The sequence below is a fragment of the Diabrotica virgifera genome, chromosome 9 (assembly GCF_917563875.1).
Source record: "Diabrotica virgifera virgifera chromosome 9, PGI_DIABVI_V3a".
In the NCBI taxonomy this organism is placed as follows: Eukaryota; Metazoa; Arthropoda; class Insecta; order Coleoptera; family Chrysomelidae; genus Diabrotica; species Diabrotica virgifera.
Window position 1 is genome coordinate 214,172,744 of NC_065451.1, and position 20,999 is coordinate 214,193,742.

Sequence of the window (20,999 nt, forward strand, 5' to 3'; positions counted from 1 at the left end):
TTTTCACATAATTTTAAGATAAGTAGATTTTTTAAAGCGCATGCACTAATCACTAATAGATCTAAATTAAGTCTATCGTAATGTAATTATCATACAAAAAAGAATGTTAATCATAAAAAACATTTATCGTACATGATACCCAGCTGATAGTATCTTCAATTTTCCGCTTCACCAAACATCTGACTGCTTTCTACTCCAAAAAATAGTCCAATTAATTGATTTTTTTAAAGACGGGCGAAAATTATCAAAAAACTGTCATATTATCTAGATGCACCATATTTAAAATAACTATGCTAATAATTAATCTGCATTTTGACGGAAGTGTATCAGCGACGTAACCTTTCACTGGTTTGTCTTAGTTATGGAGTATAAAAGAAATGGTTTTGCAATTCGCTAATCACTTCGCTTTTACATCTTAGTAATAGCACTTGTTTCATATTTTGGAATAATGTTTTTCCAAGTGAGTATTAATCTCTATTTATTTATAACTTCTAAAATACCTAATTTTTGTTTTTGTGAAAAAGTTTGTTTTTGATCATCAATATAAAGATATTTTTAAAGCTTAACTGAACTTAAGTGTGGCTTTTTCTTGTTCTATTAATAGTTCTTTAAAATGTGCAGTACTCACTTTTTTAAATATTCATCGTCGTCTGATAATTTCCCATATCTACTTTTATATACTTTATGGGCATTGGTGCAAAATTTCGTCTCGAATGCTTTTTAAACATATTCATTTTTTTTAATCCTGAGAAAAGTAATAAGTATTTTGAAAAAAGTTAAAATCAAAATGAAAGATTACGTTATTAACGAGGTCCGAAAGTCCCTAAAAACTTCTATAATGTTTATTTTGATAAGTTACAGGGTGATTTTAGTGTGATTTTTAAATTCAAATATCTCATTCGAAAGAAACATTTTGGTTATTCTAAGAGACTTTCGACCCTCGACAATAATGTAATCTTTCATATTGAGTTTAAATTTTTCAAAAATTCTTATTATTTTTCTCAGCATTTGAAAAAAATTAATGAATTTAAAAAGCACTGGAGCCGAAATTTTGCGAATACGCCCTTAAATTAATATTTCTTAGATGGGATTAACCGCAATTAATTGCAATCACTTTTATTTTTTTTTTCGGCGTTCCCATTTCCAATTTGGAAATCGTTTTTAAAAAATTCTGTAATAAAAATTGTGAACGTAGATCTTAACCTATGAAAATTGTTTGTATTTGGCGGTTGAAAAAAATAAATTTAACATTAGATTTATTTGATCTCGGTCTTATAGGCATGTTTACAATTTTGTAGCTGAAAACTCTAAAAGATGATGTGTCTCTGACCTGCTATTAGCTTGTTAGTATCGGTATATTCTTATTGCAGACTTCCTCATAAGCATTGGTAACCAGATCTTGCTCTATTTTTGCCGTTTGTCTTTTTCATAACCGTTAATGTATGTTTCCATTGTATTCTGTTCATTTCTCAAGCATATTTGCATATGTGGGATCCACCAAAGTCTCTATTTTTAATATAAGATTTATGCTCATATATTCTAACACTTAGAGATTTTGATGTTTCACCCAACTGAAAGTTATCGAATTCACAATTTTTTTTATAAAATGCAGTCTTTTGAACTTTTCTGTATGTTTTTAGCTTTGTTTTTGTATAAAATACACTAAGCATCAAAATTAACGCACCACCTTAAAAATGGGACATTTTTGATGTCTCGTATTTCCTAAACCTGTTGTCCGATTTTAGTGATTTTTTAAATATGTTATAGCTTTGTTCTTCAAGAATATAGATGTAATATTATTGTTGCTAAACAGATAAGTGTCATTGTATACCGGGTGTGACAATGATAGTGTGTTTTTTCCTCAAATTTTGGAACACCCTGTGGAATATTCTAGCCTAAGTATATAAAATATTGCAATTAAAACTCAACTGTAGCCTTAGTCTTTCTTAACATTTTGCTTTTTGATTCATTCGCTTACGTTGGATAATAAAAAAGTTAGGTACTTTAACAACTAGCAACGTTCTTCATCAATACAGGGTTTTTCTAAATAAGTGCGACAAACTTTAAGGGGTAATTCTGCATGAAAAAATAATGACCGTTGGCTTTATAAACATATTATGCCGACAAATGCTTCGTTTCCGAGATACGGGATGTTAAATTTTTTCTTACAAACTGACGATTTATTTATTGCTATAAAACCGGTTGAGATATGCAAATGAAATTTAGTAGGTTTTAAGTGGAAGTTATTGCGCATTTTTGACATACAATTAAGAATTTTATATTCACCATTGGCGTCCATACGTATCATATTACCCGGTCATATTACCCGTATGCACGCCAATAGTGAATGTAAAATTCTTAATTGTATGCCAAAAAATGCGCAATAACTGCCTTTTAAAACCTAACAAATATCATTTGCATATCTCAACTGGTTTTACAGCAATAAATAAATCATCAGTTTGTAAGAAAAAATTCAACATCCCGTATTTCGGAAATGAAGCATTTGCGGACATATGTTTATAAAGCAAACGGTCATTATCTCTTCATGCAGAATAATGATGTTCACAAAAAATTAAAAAGTCATTTCAAACATGTAAAACGATTAAGAAACACCCTAGGAATAATTGTCCAAAATTTCAACAAAATTGAAAGAGCCTTTCTATAAAAAATTTTTATTAGAAGTCTAGCATTATTTTAAATTTCAAGAACGCTTCTCTATTGGCCTGACGTCACTAGTTGCATACCCCAAGCGCGCGCCATTCTCATAGTGTTACTGTTTACCTGTTTGACGTTTCAGGTCATTTTATTTTGTTCTCTTCTTGTTTTTTCAGGGTTAAAGTGGAGTTTTATAGTGAATTTGTTTAGTTTAAAGTGGATTGACTGTTTGTAAGGACATATTTTGGGTTTTACAAAAATAAACAAATAAAATGGAAGAAGGTTTTCAGAAAGCCGATTCGTATAAACTACCGACTGTAGAGTGTAGATGTAACAATGGTGTATGATTTATTGGCATCTTGTAAAAAAATAAATCTACCACAGCTTTACTGAGTGTATATTCCATATAATTTTCCATGTCTTCTTTAAGCTAAAAAAATAAATGCTTAATACTCCACAAAAAAAAAATAGAGAAAGTTGTATGCATGCATTGTACGCATGCATATTGTATACATACATCGGCTGGTTATTACTTTACCTTGGTTAGGTGTATTAAAAATATTTTTCTTCTTCTTCATGTGCCTTGTCCGTTGTGGACGTTGGCTATCATCATGGCAATTTTAATTTCATTTGAGGCGTTTCTGAATAACTCGATCGATTTTTGTCCAAATCATTGGCGTAAGTTTTTAAGTCATGAGTGTCTTTTCTTCCGGGTCCGCGTTTGCTCTCTATTTTACCTTGCGTTATCAGTTGGAGTATACGATATTTATCATGCGTCATGATATGACCGAAATATTTAAGATTTCGTTTCTTAATTGTAAAAGAGATTTCTTTTTGTTTTCCCATTCGACGCAATACCTGTACGTTGGTGTGGGTCGCCCAGGATATTTTGAGGATACGTGGGTACACCCACATCTCGAATGCCTCTAGCTTTTTCATTAATGTTTCCATTATTGTCCAGGCCTCTGCGCCATATAGCAAGACCGGAAATAATAACATTTTAGCAGCCGCATTTTTAGTGGGAGAGATATTATGTCGCAATGGGTGAAAATATTTCTCATGCATGTTGTTAAATGTTGCTATGTCCTTTTCAACTCTAGATCTTATTTCGGTTGTTTCGTATTTCGAGTTGACAACTGTTCCAAGGTAAAAAATATTTTTGAACTTGGGTATTATACATTTTCATTTCAACCAATCTTTTCACTAAATTATTAATGATTTTAATACCTATAATATGAAGTCATACCTACATACACATGTAGTTATTTCCAGGTTTACTTTTACTGTATGTATTATTAGAATCACGTTTTTAGGAATATCCCAGTTTAAGGAATACAAATTTGAGGTCCCGAAACTTTTTCATTTACTCTTTAAGGGGGTAGATGCAAAATCTTGGTCCAATGCTATTTAAATTCATTCATTTTTTTCGAATCCTGAGAAAACTAATAAGTATTTTTGAAAAATGTAAATGCAGAAAGAACAATTACATTATTACCAAGGGCCGAAAGTCTCTGGAAAACTTCTATAATGTTTATTTTATTAAGTTAGTTCTTTAAGTTAGTTATTTTAAGTTCTAGCTGAAACAAACCATTTCTTTTTCTGTTTTAAATTGGCTGGAACGGTAATAAAAATCTTGTCAGAACTGTTTTTTGATGTATTTACACACCCAGGAACAAAACACCACTTATTTGGCTTTATTTTTAATAATTAAATACGTAAAAAACTGCGCACATTCAAATACACTGAGTAAATAAGTATACAAAACTAGTCGTCGATCAAAGACGTTACGACTGCTTACGTCACAGACCGTAGCCTTGCTGCAGGGTACCGTTTTTCTAGCCTCCAAGAAAATCAACATTATGAACTCATTTATCTTAAAAAATATACATTTTTAAACAGTTTTATGATTGTTACGTTTTTATATACCTTTTAATCTATTGAATTTAACTATATTTAAAAATTAGTGAACATCCCTATTACCCCTTAAAGTTTGTCGCACTTATTTAGAAAAACCCTGTATTGATGAAGAAAGTTGCTAGTTGTTAAAGTACCTAACTTTTTATTATCCAACATAAGCGAATGAATCAAAAATTAATTTCAATATTTTATATACGCTAGAATATTCCACAGGGTGTTCCAAACTTTGTGGAAAAAACACACTATCATTGTTACACCCGGTATACAATGACACTTATCTGTTTAGCAACAAAATTATTACATCGATATTCTCGAAGAATAAAGCTATAACATATTAAAAAAATAACTAAAATCGGACGACAGGTTTAGTAAATACGAGACATCAAAAATGTCCCATTTTTAAGGTGGTGCGTTAATTTTGATGCTTAGTGTAGATCTGAGTAGTTTCTTAAATCTCATAGAATCCCTTCTTGTAAGACCTTTCGGATCATTTTTAGTGTTGTGTTATTGCCTTTACTATAACTTGTGAAATTCCCTATTTATTTTTATCTATTATTCCTTAGAATCGATGTTATCCAGTTTTTTCTTCCAAACAGGCGGTTTTATTGAAGCAGGTATTATGGATTTTGTCGTATAATAATGTGGTGATCTTCTTGGAAATCATTTTCTTCTTCTCATATCCTTTTGCCCTCTCAGGCGTCGGAACGGGATTCCGGTTCTTCTTTTACCAATGTTATCAATGGATTTCTATTTTTGGCCATGCGTCGTCTTTAATTATTCTTCAATAGTTTTACCTATTTCTTTTCTATTTCATTAATCTGATCTATCCATTTCCTTCTGGGTCTTCTCCTTATCCTTTTCCTTCTACTTCTCAATTCTAATATTTGTCTTATTATTCTTTCTCGTTTCATTCTATTCATATGCCTGAACCAGAACATTTGCTTCTGTTTAATGTACTCAGGAATAAGTTTCTGCGTTTGTCTGAAATCTTCATTTCCCATCCTGTCCCATTTTGTTTTTCCAAACATTTTTCTTAATTGTTTGCTATTGCATTGATTTTTGATTCGTATTATTTTTGAATTGTCCAGTTGTCGCTTGTGTGTTGTATATGAATTATGTTTAATCGGGATATCGAAACTGACTAGCATATTTTTGGAACTGTGATCTATTTCTGCTAGATTTTGTAAGAATTGTTGTGTTTTTAATCAATGTTGTATACTAAAGGCTGTATTATGTCTAGGAAGAACTTTGACAGTCTGCTGCAAGCTATGCTGCTGCAAACTGGTCTGAGAAGTACATTAAGTGTGGTGTCCAGCTATGTAGTATTCACCTAGTCTGTCACTTATTTTTTAAATAAGTTTTTAAATAAGTTTAAGTTTTTAAATGTTTATACAGGGTGCGTCAAACCTCTGGTTTTCTTTGATTACGGCTAAACTATGAGATATACAAAAAAATGTTTATACCAAAACTAATGTGTATCAAAGAGGTCTATAATTTAAAATTATTTTTAAATATACAGGGTGAGTCAGAACGACGGTATGAACCAAAGTTGTATTTTTTTAAATGGAACACCCTGTATATTTAATCATTTTTGAATATATTATTTAAAAATATGAAAAATTTGTATAAAGTCTTATAGGCCTGAAGTTAATAATTTTCGAAATATTTACATTTTTATTGAGAAAAATAAAATATTAAGCAAAATAAAAATTTAGGTGATATGTCAAAGTTTTTAAAATATAGTGTTATTTTTAAATAATTTAATATTTTTTACTTTTAGCCATAAAATATACAGTGTCATCACTATTTGCAAATACAAAATTTTCTCATTTTTTTAAAATGGGACACCCTGTATATTAGTTTTGCGTTTTGTAGTAAATATTACAACCTTTCTTTTGGTATAAGGTTGTATGTACCTAGCATGTTTCGTTTTGTAGATATTTTAAAAAAACTATAGATTTTACGTTTTTGCGGTTTTTTTATTTAAAAATTTTTTTGCAAAAAAAATAATTATAATCTGGTTTTAGAAATATACACTAAAATATAAAATATGAAAATAAAAACGTAATTAAAGATTAAAATAAATCGTATGCTAGTACAATTCAATTGAATTTAATAACTTTAAATTATTTTACAAAAAATATTTTACCATATTAATGAATGCATAAATTAGTTACTAAATTAAATAAACAACCAAATTTTAAATCAACAGTAGTAGTAATTCTTCTACCGCAGCAACTTTCCTGCACCAAATTAATTGTTAGTTACCTATATTGTATTTACGAGTAAGATCAGTTAATAACTTTTTAATTTACCTACATCTTGAGAACGTATAAAGTATGCTTTGAAACAAATGAACGTTATGGAAGTATACTAAGAAGTAAATTGTATCTATGTACCTACTCGTGTCACAAAAGCTGGTAATAATTTCTAATGGTTTCGCCCAAAACAAATGTCATATCCAAAAATTTTTCGGTTAAAAAATTAAAATTTTAAATATAAAAAATTGTTACAAAAATTTCAACTACAAAAGTATTACCAGCTTTTGTGACACCAGTAAATACTATTTATATTAATAAATAATTTGGCTGGTAGATTTAACATTCATTTGTTTCAAAGCATACTTTATAATAATTTTTATATTCTCAAGATGTATTTAAGTAAATTTAAAAGGTAAATTAAAAGTTTAACTAAATACAATTTAACTAACAATTAATTTGGTACAGGAAAGTTTCTGTAGTAGAAAAATTACTACGGTTGATTTAAAATTTGGTTGTTTATTTAATTTAGTAACTAATTTATGCATTTATTAATATGGTAAAATATTTTTTGTAAAATAATTTAAAGTTATTAAATTCAATTGAATTGTACTAGCATACGATTTATTTTAATCTTTAATTACGTTTTTATTTTCATATTTTATATTTTAGTGTATGTTTCTAAAACCAGATTATAATTATTTTTTTGCAAAAAATTTTTTAAATAAAAAATCCGCTAAAACGTAAAATCTATAGTTTTTTTAAAATATCTACAAAACGAAACATGCTAGGTACATACAACCTTATACCAAAAGAAAGGTTGTAATGTTTACTACAAAATTCAAAACTAATATATAGGGTGTCCCATTTAAAAAAAATGAGAAAATTTTGTATTTGCAAATAGTGATCACACTGTATATTTTATGGCTAAAAGTAAAAAATATTAAATTATTTAAAAATAACACTATATTTTAAAACATTTTGACCTATCACTTAAATTTTTATTTCCTTGGAAACTTAAATATTTAAATATTTCGAAAATTATTAACTTTAGGCCTATAAGACCTTTTTTTCAAATTTTTCATATTTTTAAATAATATATTCAAAAATGATTTAATATACAGGGTGTTCCATTTAAAAAAATACAACTTTAGTTCATACCGTCGTTCTGACTCACCCTGTATAATCAAAAAGAATTTTAGAATATAGACCTCTTTGATACACATTAGTTTTGTTATAAACATTTTTTGTATATCTCATAGTTTAGCCGTAATCAAAGAAAACCAGAGGTTTGGCGCACCCTGTATACACTGATCAAAATGAAAAAGGAGCCACTAACTTAATTTAATGTACATTATTTATTACATTAGGTAGGAACTTAAATATATACGTTCACCCAGTAGACACATATAGTTTTTTAAAATGATAGAAAAAAACACGTTTCTTATCTTATTTTTTTTTTGTATTCAATAAAGAAGCTAAACTTGATAAGATTTTGGAATCACATTTATTCCGTTATTGACTTTCTGGCGATATTTACATTAAATATATTAGGAATTATTGATGGATTTTGATGTGCTTAAAAGGCCCCGAAGACGTAGAGTGTATCTCACAAAAATTCAAATTGCTAGGGCAATAACTTAATTGAAGAAAGCTACTCAAGACGCCGTACAGAAGAAATGTTAAAAACTAGTCGTGCTGAGATAAATGGAGTCTGGACCAGGCATAAAATGTATGGAGCTATTAGAAGACAACCTTATGAGCATCGTACAAGGCAACTACAGCTAGAGAGGATCGATCTTTACAACTATGGGCCATCAAAAATCGTCGAAGTACTGCTCGAATGCTAAAAAATGAGCTGATAGAAACTACAGGTACAAAAATAAATACTTAAACTACACGTAATCGGTTCACGAACATGGGTTGAAAGCAAAAAGGCCAGCTAGAGTACCTCCTTTGCCCCTGCACATCGTAGAACTAGACGCTTGTTTGTAGAAGAACACATGAATTGGACCAAGGCACAATGGAGTAACGTGATGCTTACTGACGAGTTCAAATTTCTTTTAGATCATGTTGATGGATGTGTTAGAGTCTGTAGAAGACCAGGCGAGCGCTTTTTGAATTCCACAATTTAAGAAACCCAGGCTTTTGGGTTCGATTATGGTTTGGGATGGGATAACTTTAAATGGTTGGTCGGAACTAGTAGTTATTCGGCCAGGGGCGATGACAGCAGAGCGGTACATTAACGACTTTCTTGAACCACATGTCCCATTTGCTGAAAATATGGGTCCAGAATTTATTCTTCAACACGATAATGCACGAGACCGCACGTGGCCAGGATAGCGCAAAATTATTTGATTACCCACAATATTCAGGTTATGGAGTGGCCATCGATGAGTCCAGATTTATATCCCATTGAAAACAATTGAGATATACTGGGAAAGCGCTTGAAGGATCGTCAGCCACTAAGAAACCTAAAACATGTCGATGAAGTTCTGGTGGAAGAATGGGAACAACTAGGTCAAGAAATTATTCGAAATGTGATTGAAAGCATACCTGGACGTTGTGTAGAAGTTCGGCGAGTCAGTATAGTCCATATATGCTATTAGTTTTGTTTTAAATAATGTTTATCAACGGTGCTATCAAAAAAATGAATCGAATTTTTCGCATTTATCACTTTAGTCCAGAAAGCCACTGCGCGTCCGCTAGGAAAAATATTATAATTCGGATTTTCTTCACAATCTTACTCAAAAAGGAGTTCTTTTAACAAATTTGCATGTTGCCAGGACCAAAAGGTGGTCAAAAATTTTTTAAACGTTTTTTTTTGTTTTTTTCCTAAAATTATTTTTATTGCATGGAAAAAATTTTTTTTTAGGTTTTTTGGATAATTTCAAACAGAAAAGGTCTTTAGTGACTTTTCTCTAAAAATGATAGTTTTTGACATATAAGCGATTAAAAATTGAAAAATTGCGAAATCGGCCATTTTTAACCCTCAAAAACTATAATAAAAACTGAAAATTTGAATGTTGCCAAGGCAGTTAGATATTCTTTAAACATCGGTTGATGAAATCCCGAAGAGTTTTTTGCAATACAATATTCAAAACTCCTTTGTTTTTTAATTGCTAATCAAGCGTGCACGACACTATTTTCCACCGACATTATGGTGCAAATGAAAGGAATAAATTCGTTATTTCGTCAACCGGCGACTTTAAGGAAACATCCCGAAACATGTCGATTTTTATTTTTAATTTATGATATTGTGGCATATATGGTATACTAGTGACGTCATCCATCTGGACGTGATGACGTAATCGATGATTTTTTTAAATAAGAATAGGGGTCGTGTGCTAGCTCATTTGAAAGGTTCTTCAGTTCTCTATTCAGTAATATAAACATTTACATAATTATTTATACAGGGTGTCCAAAATTTTTTTTATTAAATTAAATTATCTGACACAAAAGAAGTAGAAGGACACCCTGTATAAATAATTATGTAAATATTTACATTACTGAATAGAGAATTGAAGAACATTTCAAATGAGCTACCACACGACCCCTATTCTCATTTAAAAAAATCATCTATTACGTCATCACGCCCATACGGATGACGTCACTAGTACACCATATATGCCACAATATCATAACTTCAAAATAAAAATCGACCTGTTTCGATATTTTTCCTTAAAGTCGCCGGTTTACGAAATAACGAATTTATTCCTTTCATTTGCACCATACTGTCGGTGGAAAATAGTGTCGCGCACGCTTGATTAGCAATTAAAAAACAAAGGAGTTTTGAATATTGTATTGCAAAAAACTCTTCGGGATTTCATCAATCGATGTTTAACGAATATCTACCTACCTTGGCAACATTCAAATTTTTAGTTTTTCACATAGTTTTTGAGGGTTAAAAATGGCCGATTTCGCAATTTTTCAATTTTTAATCGCTTATATGTCAAAAACTATCATTTTTAGAGAAAAGTCACTAAAGACCTTTTCTGTTTGGAATGATCCAAAAAACCTAAAAAAACTTTTTTATGCAAAAAAATTATTTTAAGAAAAAAACAAAAAAAACGTTTAAAAAATTTTTGACCACCTTTTGGTCCTGGCAACATGCAAATTTGTTAAAAGGAGTCCTTTTTGAGTAAGATTATGCAAAAAATCCGAATTAGATTATTTTTCCTAGCGGATGCGCAGTGGCTTTCTGGACTACTTTTTATTTTTTTTAAAAGAAATTTTATAGTTTATTAACAAAAACTTGGCTAAATTTATAGCAAAAAGTTTTAGATATAATTAAATAAAAATAATATAATCATAAAAATAATTACTTCAAAACTACGAACGTCTTTATAAATGGCTCCTTTTTCGTTTTGATCAGTGTATATTTTGTTTTCCAGTGATTTGGGTGGATCCGTGTTAAATTTTGTATGAGGCCCATTTGTGACCAATCTCGTGATATTGACTTTTGTCCATAATTACTGTGACGTTGCGTTTGCCAGCTGGTAATATTATTTCGGACTCACCTTCTTTTAGAGATACGATAGCTTTGAGTTCCTCTCTATTGACATTTGCTTTTGATTTTGTACTTTTAGAGAAAGAGACATGGAAGAGAAAAGAAAGAGAAATATGTAATCTACAATCCAAACTAGCTAAGTAAAATTTCTCAAAAGAGTGAAAGTCATAACAAGACCCTGGAATAAAGAAGAGTAAAAAGTTCATTGTCAGTACTGATAGGTACTACCGATTCTTTTTCTTTCTCATTTGCTGGCCTTCAATTACATCCATTATATTTAAATGCTCTTATTGCTTGTCCTACATTCTCTTTTTTCTACGTTTATTTTTGTACAGTGTCGTTGTTCTTTGGCTTATCTTTATCATATTGTTCTGAAAATAAATTTTTATAGTCGCAAACCTATCTTCCATTGTTATACCTTTTGTTTTCTACTTAGAAGTTGTAACTGTAGTTGACAATATTCTATCCCCAGTTGGTCTACATTGTAAAGCAGATATAAAACAAACTAAACAAAAATTTTAGGAGAGAAAAAGCTTGTTAATTCTTGCATAACGAAACGCTCTAATGCAAATCATTTTATTTATTAAGTCAAAAAATAAATTTTAGAAAGGGAAATGTTATATTGATTGACTTGTCGCAGATGTAAGTTGATGATAAAGGCGTCACGCTTGACCTCGTACGTTTTATAATGAAAGTCGAAGAATGTAACAAAGAAATTAAACATTTTTTTCAGATTCTTGATTAAATATGAAAGGCAAATCTACTAGCGCAGCGCTCTAATTATTTATACCTGACTGAAGCAAAAGATAACAAAGGCGTTTTTTGTATAAATTAACATTTTTACTATTGCTCACGACTTTCAGAGTTGATATTGCTGAATTGACATCGCGTAAATATTAGTACTAAAGCTGTTTACCGCCTAATTTTTTTTTTCAAATTAAATTTTTTTTTTATAATTATAAGTAACATTGTTCTTAATATGAAAATATTAACGTCTATGTTCTTTTACCATCTACTCTGCCCTCAACCACAAATCCATATCTCCATATCTTCTCTGCAGACTATTTCTCTTTGTGCCCACTATTCTCTCTTTGACTATTCTTCTACTGAAATTGCCTTCTAGTGATGTTGGCGACCACATTGACCCATCTTATTCTATTCACAGAAGCTCGAAATAGATCAGTTGAAGTAAGACTAGTCCATTACCTAAAACTGGCCAGCCATGATATACGTCTACTAGTTCAGAGAAATAAGGAAAAAAAAATATCCTGTTGGTGACGCAACCCCCTCCAGGCCGAAACCAAATTTTTTGAGTAGTATGGACATCTATAATAATAACCAATAATGTTTCCTGCAGCCGATTTTGATGATATACATAGGTATAAACAAATGAAGATTAAAAAACGGTAAATTTTCGCTTTTTTCTTCTATTACCAAAAAGTTAAGTATTTTAAACAAATTTGAGAGTGAGAAACTCATAAATCGTATAAAAAACTTCAATATGGGGTTCGCTGAATATGTCTCTCCTTATTGGTTGCTTAGAGAATTGCAAAATAAATAAATTTTGAGTTTTTATAAATATTCATAACTTATGTAAAAATTAACTTAGAACGTTCTTATTACTTGCTTAAATCATACCCTAAATTTTAAAGCAATTGGTCAAATAGTTTAAAAGGTATTTAACTTGTTTATCCCAAATTAATTTTTTTTTGCAACAAGTCAGAAAATGATGAAGTTACACTAATACTTTGGATAATTTATGAAAGAAGATTTATACTATCAATTTAATTAAAAAAAAATGACAAAAAATCATTCTTAATACTGCAAAATTATTTTGCAAAAACATGTGAATTAAAAAAAGGGGGGCTAACTTCGTCCCTAATTGTCCTAGACAATTATTTTTCTTTCTAAACGTGTATAAAAATTCAGTCTTTCCAAATATGAAAAATAATTTTTCTACGGGTAACGTTTTTGCAAAATAATTTTACACTGTTTAAAATTATTTTTGTCATTTTTTTTAATTAAGTCAATAGCATAAATGTTCTTCTTCCATAAACTGTCAAAAGTATTACTATAACCTCATAATTTTCTGACTTATAGTGTTGCAAAAAAAATGAATTTGGGATAAATAATTAAATAACTTTTAAACTATTTGACCAATTGCTTTGAAATTTAAAATATAATTTAAGCACCAGAAGTCTCAGCAATTCGTGTAATAAGAAGGTTCTAAGTTAATTTTTACATAAGTTATGAATATTTATAAAAACTCGAAGTTTATAATTTATTTTGCAATTTTCTAGCAACCAATAAGGATAGACATATTTAGCGAACGCCATATTGAAATTTTTTAGACGATTTATGAGTTTCTTACTCTCAAATTTGTTTAAAATGCTTAACTTTTTGGTTATAGACGAAAATAGCGAAAATTTACCGTTTTTTGATCTTTATTTGTTTATAACTATGTATATCATCAAAATCGGCTGCAGGAAACATAAAGGTTATTAATATAGATATCCATACTACTCAAAAAATTTGGTTTCGGCCTGGAGGGGGATGTGTCACGAGAAAATCTTATTTCTCTGGACTATACGTTGAGGGGCTCTATTGTCGTCGACTTTGCCTTGCAGAATCAACTGTAGAAGTCGATGTTTATAATTATGCATAATATGGTTCAGTAAGCCAATTTTATGTTGTTTACGGTGTTAATAATTTCTTTGTCTTTTCTTAGCCTCTGGGGAATAGTTATGTTAATTGTATGGTGTGTAAATATGAGTCCCTTAACATACGTCAGTACAACCACATTTCAAATGCCTCCAGCACCTTCTGTAAGAATTTAGGTTTTTACTCTGTATATACAGGAGGAACTAAAAACCTAATATCTAAGAATTCATATGCTTGTGTTGATACTTACAGGTAAGTTGCAGAGAATCTTCCTAAGACGGTTAACAGAACTTCTGGATTTTCAATACGAGATGTTATTTCGTAGCTATGATCCCTGGTATCCTTATTGTTGTAGCTCAAATAGCAAATTTCTTCCACTTTGTCTAACGGTGTATCGCTTATTGTAATTTGGGAGTTTATGTTGACGTTCTTGCTAATGCTCATTATTTTTGTCTTCTTCCAAATTTAGTTTTAGGTCGTATTTGTTACATGTTTGTAACATTAACGGATATGAACATTATCCATCATCCTTTGGAGTCACTGCGCTCTATCTGCCAGCAACATTGTGTCGTCTGCATATCTAATATTGTTTATAAGTTAGCCATTTACTACCATTCCATCTTCTGATTCGTCCAAGGTCATTATAGAATCGCACGGTTAGTTGTTGTTGGAGATAAGTTTAAAATCAGTCTTATATCCTTACCATCGAGTCCTGATGCTTTAAGGGTATCGATTAGTTTCCCATCTGGTACTTCGTCAAATGCTTTCTCGGAATCAATGAAACATGCATACACATCGCAGTTGTCATTTCTCCTAGACTCTATTATATAATAATTTAACCAGTATCTAATAATTCTTCTGTAAACTAATTATTGATTTTGTTGCAGCAAGTGACAGTTGTTGTACTCCTCGTCCTCAAAACGACTCTTGCCAGCTTCGACGAGCACGGCCTCGGCGATTTTGGAGAAAGTCACGGATGGGGTGCCCCAGCCGAGCCTTCAGTCGAACACAAATATGATTACACCCCAACTAACACGATAGAACACACCAAACCAGTCCATATCCCAGTGGTCAAGAAAACGGGAGTACCTCAACCGCACCCAGTGGGTGTACCCGTGCCGCAAGTTGTCAAAGTACCTGTACCACAGCCTTATCCTGTACAGGTGTCGGTACCAACACCTGTAGCAGTACCCATCTATAAGTTGGTACCGCAGGAAATAGAGAAGAAGATTCCAATTCATGTAAACAAGCTAGTACCGGTATACATCAAGAAACCTTACACCGTTGTTCTAGAAAAACACTATCCTGTATACATCGATAAGCCTTATCCAGTCCATGTTCCTGTATACAAGCATTTTTATCAGGAAACGAAGAAGAGCCATAGTGGATTTGACAAACATCACCACTGAGAAAAATTGTACTGGTTTTAAATTATTATTGTGATAGTTGTTGTTGTTGTTGTTGTTTTTGTTATAATGTTGTTTTTTGTTATGTTTTATATTTTTTATGTTGTTTTGTTAATAAAAAGTTAAAAATATATTTTTGGTTATTGAATTTTAATGGCAAAATATGATTTATTTAAGGACAAAATTCCAAGCACAAAACTCAATAAAACACTAGAAGAAATACTCAACTAGAAAAAACTGTAGGAATTGAGTTATCTGTAGAGGAAACTCTAATAGAATCTAGAAAGTGATGGAATTGAAGAGAGGCAAAAATTAAATTAAATATTTCCGGAGTGGAGATCGAAAAATCGAAACATCAATTTTTTTAGATAAAAATGTAATTCTCATTATACAATCAATTGTGGCCAATTCCATATAAACACAATATTTATGCCTGGTTGCACCAACAGATCTTAAGCTCTAGCTTAGCTAAGCTCTACTTATAGATAGGGCCTCCTTGAGTATCACTTACGTTGCTCCATAATTTTCGATTCTTACCTTATTATCACTCATATCTATTACTACATTATGATATTTTTATTATAATATATTATAATTATATTATATTAATTCTTAGGTATGTTATTCTCATCTTAAGCTTAAGATATGTTGGTGCAACCGGGCATTAGTGAAGTTTAACTACTGAAATAATATTAATATATTAAAACATAGGCGTAACCAGGATGATCCTAAGGGGGGTTACAACTACTGGAAAGGGGGGGGGTTACAACTACTGGAAAGGGGGGCGGTTACAACTACTGGAAGGTCTCTGAGGGGTATGGTGTTAAGCGTATAGAGCTCAAAGTCCATCCCTCCATCCCAATGGGGGGGGTTACAACCCCCAAAACCCCCCCTGGTTACGCCTATGTATTAAAAGAAATTATATATTCGAATTTGAAACATTTATTACGAACTGAAATGTTTAGACCTTCATTATAGGCAACCACCAATACAGGTGATGTTGACTTCCAAAGTTTTTCTATTACGGGTTGTTTGTTGTTTATTTGAGTTTACAGTCGAACCCGCTTATTGGAATAGCCTTTGTGCCAAGCAAAAGTATTCCTATAACCGGGATATTCTAATAACCGATCATTGGTTGGTACTATAAATGTTTCGGGACCTCAAATTTCTATTTAAACCGGGATATTCCTTTAAGAGGTATTCTAATAAGCGGGATCGACTGTATATGACTGCGGACACTAAATCCATTCGCCAACTTCTCTTAAGGCCGCGTCTCACCATCAAATAATTTGATCAAACAGTTTGAGCAAACTCCGGAAGTACGTCAAAGTGACGTCACAGTTGCAGTTTTTTTGAAATTCTAAAAATCTGTGCTCTCACTATCAGTCTAGTTTGATCAAATTTTTTGTATTGAGTTGTCTAACTTGTTTGTACTTTATTTAAAATTAAAATTTTTCATTATTATCCACAATGAACACTCAGGATGTGACGTCACTAACTGTCACTTTCAATTTGCTCAAACGAGTTTGATCAAATTATTTGATGGTAGTCCAAGGTAATAAGGTTTTCGACATTTTTTCGACAGGTAATACCTATAAGAGCAAATTGTAACTATTTCCTGCGTAGGATCTGGCGGCCATTTTTATTTATAAACAATTAATTGTCAAAAATGGCATTTTTCACTTTTTTTTCAAATCAATGGAAAACGGGGAAACTTATGGTTTTTTAGTACAAATATTTTCGAGATTATGGAAAAAGCTTTAAAATGACGTATTACAAAGTTTGATATACTCATATATTGTTAATATAATTGCGAAAAAAGGTCGGAATTGCAAAAAAATTATTTTCGCAATAACTGTTGTAAAAATTAGTGTACAGATTTGAAATTTTCGTCAAATAAGGGTTCTTTGGTGCTTAATACGTGATAAAAATTTCAAAGCGATTCATTCAATTGTTTAAATTTTATTCAAATTATTTTTCCCAGAGAGCATTTTTTTGCAATAACATAAGTCAGAAGAAAATGACGTTAGAACCATTCCACAGGTGTCAAATGAAAGAGCAGGAGCTATATTTTCAACTTGGTTTAGAAAAGTGAATAAAAAAATGCATTTATTAGTAATAAATAATTATGCAAAAGTATCGTAAATATTTCCTTATAAACTTTTTATTTTGTTATATAAGAAATTATACATATTTATTACAATTTTTTATCAATAATGATATAGATAACATTACTTGGTAGTTGTGCACTTAAAACAGGGTAAAAAAGTTAATTTTTTTGGAAAAAGTTATTCAAAAAGTTTATAAAGAAAAATTGACGATAATTTTGCATAATTATTTATTACTAATAAATGCATTTTTTATTCACTTTTTTAAACCATGTTGAAAATGTAGCTCATGCTCTTTCATTTGACACCTGTGGAATGGTTCTAAGGTCATTTTTTTCTGACTTATGTTATTGCAAAAAAATTCTGTCTGGGAAAAACAATTTGAATAAAATTTAAACAATTGACTGAATCGCTTTGAAATTTTTATCACATATTAAGCACCAAAGAACCCTCATTTGACAAAAATTTCAAAGCTGTACACTAATTTTTATAACAGTTATTGAGAAAATATTTTTTTTTGCAATTCCGACCTTCTTTCGCAATTATATTAACAATAAATGAGTATATCAAACTATGTAATACGTCATTTTAAAGATTTTTCCATAATCTCCAAGATATTTGTACTAAAAAAATCATAAGTTTCACTGTTTTCCGTTGATTTGAAAAAAAAAGGGAAAAATGCCATTTTTTGACAGATAATGGTTTATAAATAAAAATGGCCGCCAGATCCTACGCAGGAAATAGTTATAATTTATTCCTATAGGTATTACCTGTCGAAAAAATGCTTCAGTACCCTGGCTGCTGAAGTGTCACGAACAGGGTATATTTTTGTCTTATTACCCTGGCCTATGGTGGGACGCGGCCTTTACGGGAAATCTTACAATTATCGGAATACGAAAATTGTAAATGATACTAAATTCATTATTTGAAGATATTTGTGAACAATTATCACTTTCAAAATTTACAATCAAGATGCAGTTGAAATAAACAAACCAAGACACGTTAAATGCTACTAGGAGCAGTCCCGAATCATAATTTACAATGGTAGTGGAGCCCAAGCGGGGATTTTTGCAGTTACTCGAGCGCGTCATATTATTATATGGGGAGAAACCTTATACCATGAAAATGTACCTCTACCATATATTGGCTCTTAATGCAGGGGAGTTCGTTAAGGGGGGCCGAAAAAAAAATCTATCCTTAGAAAAATTCGAAATTGTCAGATTAAGATAAGGTAAGTTAAGTATAGTCCGTTCGTTAAACTCAGACTCAACTGGCTAGTGATTTTTGTAGGTAATTTTTTTGATTTTGGCCAATTTGCCAAAATTGGCAAAATTACCTACTAACTATTTAGTAATTTTATTAACTATTTAGTAATTATTTTTTTGGCAATTTTACTAAATTGGCAAAATTGCTTCTTAAAATCACTAGCCAGTTGTGTCTGAGTTAAGCGAACGGACTGCATATACATGCAAAACAGTGTATATTTCAAAAATCTGACGATTTGAGCGGGTGTAAGGAAATGGGTGAGTCCCAAAGTTTCACAAGAAAAAAGCGAATCTTTCGCGAAATGAATGACAGATCGAAAAACTAAAAAATACGTAGATACTTTATCAAAAATTTCAAAAATTCAAAAATTTAGCGAATGATACCAAACACGACTTCCCACGAAGAGGGGTGGGGGTAAATTTAATATTTTAAATACGAATCCCGCGATGTTTCGCGAAATGAACATCAGATCGAAAAACTGAAAATACACTTATTCAATATTTTTTACAAATCTATCGAATGGCACCAAACATGATCCCCCACGGAGGTGGGGTGGGGGTTTACTTTAAAATCTTAAATGGGAGCCCCCATTTAAGCCCCAAACGCTTATTTCTCGAGATGCGCTGACCACGGTGTGGTGAATGGCTAATTTTGATCATATTTTATGTTTTTGATGGTGCTGAAAACTAAAATTAGGTTTATTTTGAATTTTAAGTGGAGAAACACTGTCAAAATCGCAATGTTACCCTAAAAATAAAAAAAAATTATATCACGTTTTTTTGCGTTTAACTCGCTACAACTCTGTTCCATTTTAAACATTTTTTTTGTGAAGTTTTTATAGTATAATATATTTTTCACCTTTTGAAGACAATGGAACCTGTTTCAATCTTGCTTTCTCATTATAATAAAAGTTATGAATTTTTTAAAGTAAAAGGTGCAGATTCCTGAATTGCAAAGTTTAATCGCAAAAGTTGAGCGACAAAATTTGAAATTTAGCTTTTTAACCAAGTTTACGTTCAAATATAGAGTACAAAGAACAAAATGTCTTATAGAAAAAAAAAATCGTGCAACTTTTAATTTTAAGAAAAATGTGATTTCATTTTATTTTTACTTTTAGGGGAAAATTGCGATTTTGACAAGGCTCCCCCATCTAAAATTCATGATTTTTATTTATAGCACCATTAAAAACATAAAGTATGACCAAAAGTAGCCATTCACCACACCGTGGTCAGTATCTCGAGAAATAATCATTTTTTGTGAGGAGTGCCACTTTTGACTTGATATTTTCCAGAAAACTTCTTCATGACTTATGAATTTTGTGTTGATTAAAATTATAAGCTGAAAAGTTTATAAAGTTTATCAAACTTTTTTAAGTAAACATGAAACTAAAGAAATCTGAAGACAAATTGTTTAAAAATTAACAATTTCTCTTTTAATTGGTTTTAACAGCTCGGACAAATCTCATTGTTATCTAATTTCTTCAAAGATGACACATTTTCAAACGGAAATATTTACAGCCACCAAATATATAGCGAGGTAAATATGAAAAATCATCAAAATTGATTTTTCACATTTTTTGCATAAAATTTGTTTTTTGAACATGTTCCATTAATTCTAGATAAAAATAAACTTCATATTCGGATTCAGCGACCTCGAAAACATAAAGAAGAGTGACCAAAATTTGACATTCACCTATTATGGTCGCTTTTTCGATCTCTAAGCCTCAAATTATGGTGTGCCGCTCGCTTATATAGGTAAGCCTTTTTATGGACATGATTATGCTATTGTCTGTTTAACAATTGATTACTTTTTCCATTTAATTTGAACCACATCCTATCATACAGTTCACAAATTCTGAAATTATTTTAATAATTTCACATATGTACATGCCTTAACTGTCAAAAGGCTTTCGTCCAATACTGTAAAATAGTAGTTAAATAATCCAGTAAACATCATTTGAAATTTAAAGAATAAACACAAATTGTCGCAGCCAGATTTAACGTCGAAACGAACAACATAAAAAAGGACAAAGAAAACAAGATGTTTAGCATTGACAAACGGACGGTCGGCAGTAATATACAAAACAAAACACCGATACGAAATTTATCCAACTTCGTGTCATTTGCATAAATACATTATAAACGGAATAATACATGAGATCTTCTTCTCTTTGTAATTTATAACCCAATTTCGGTACCGACCGAATCTGCATCCTGAA

The 20,999-nt window shown here is 30.8% G+C and overlaps 1 protein-coding gene across 1 annotated transcript; it reads left to right on the forward strand.

Moving 5' to 3' along the window:
• Positions 1-352: 352 nt before the first annotated feature.
• LOC126892687 (uncharacterized) lies at positions 353-15,538 on the forward strand. Its single transcript, XM_050662324.1, has 2 exons — positions 353-460; positions 14,889-15,538. Exons 1-2 carry the CDS (start codon positions 449-451, stop codon positions 15,408-15,410), a joined length of 534 nt encoding a protein of 177 aa, XP_050518281.1. The 5' UTR covers positions 353-448; the 3' UTR covers positions 15,411-15,538.
• Positions 15,539-20,999: the final 5,461 nt, after the last annotated feature.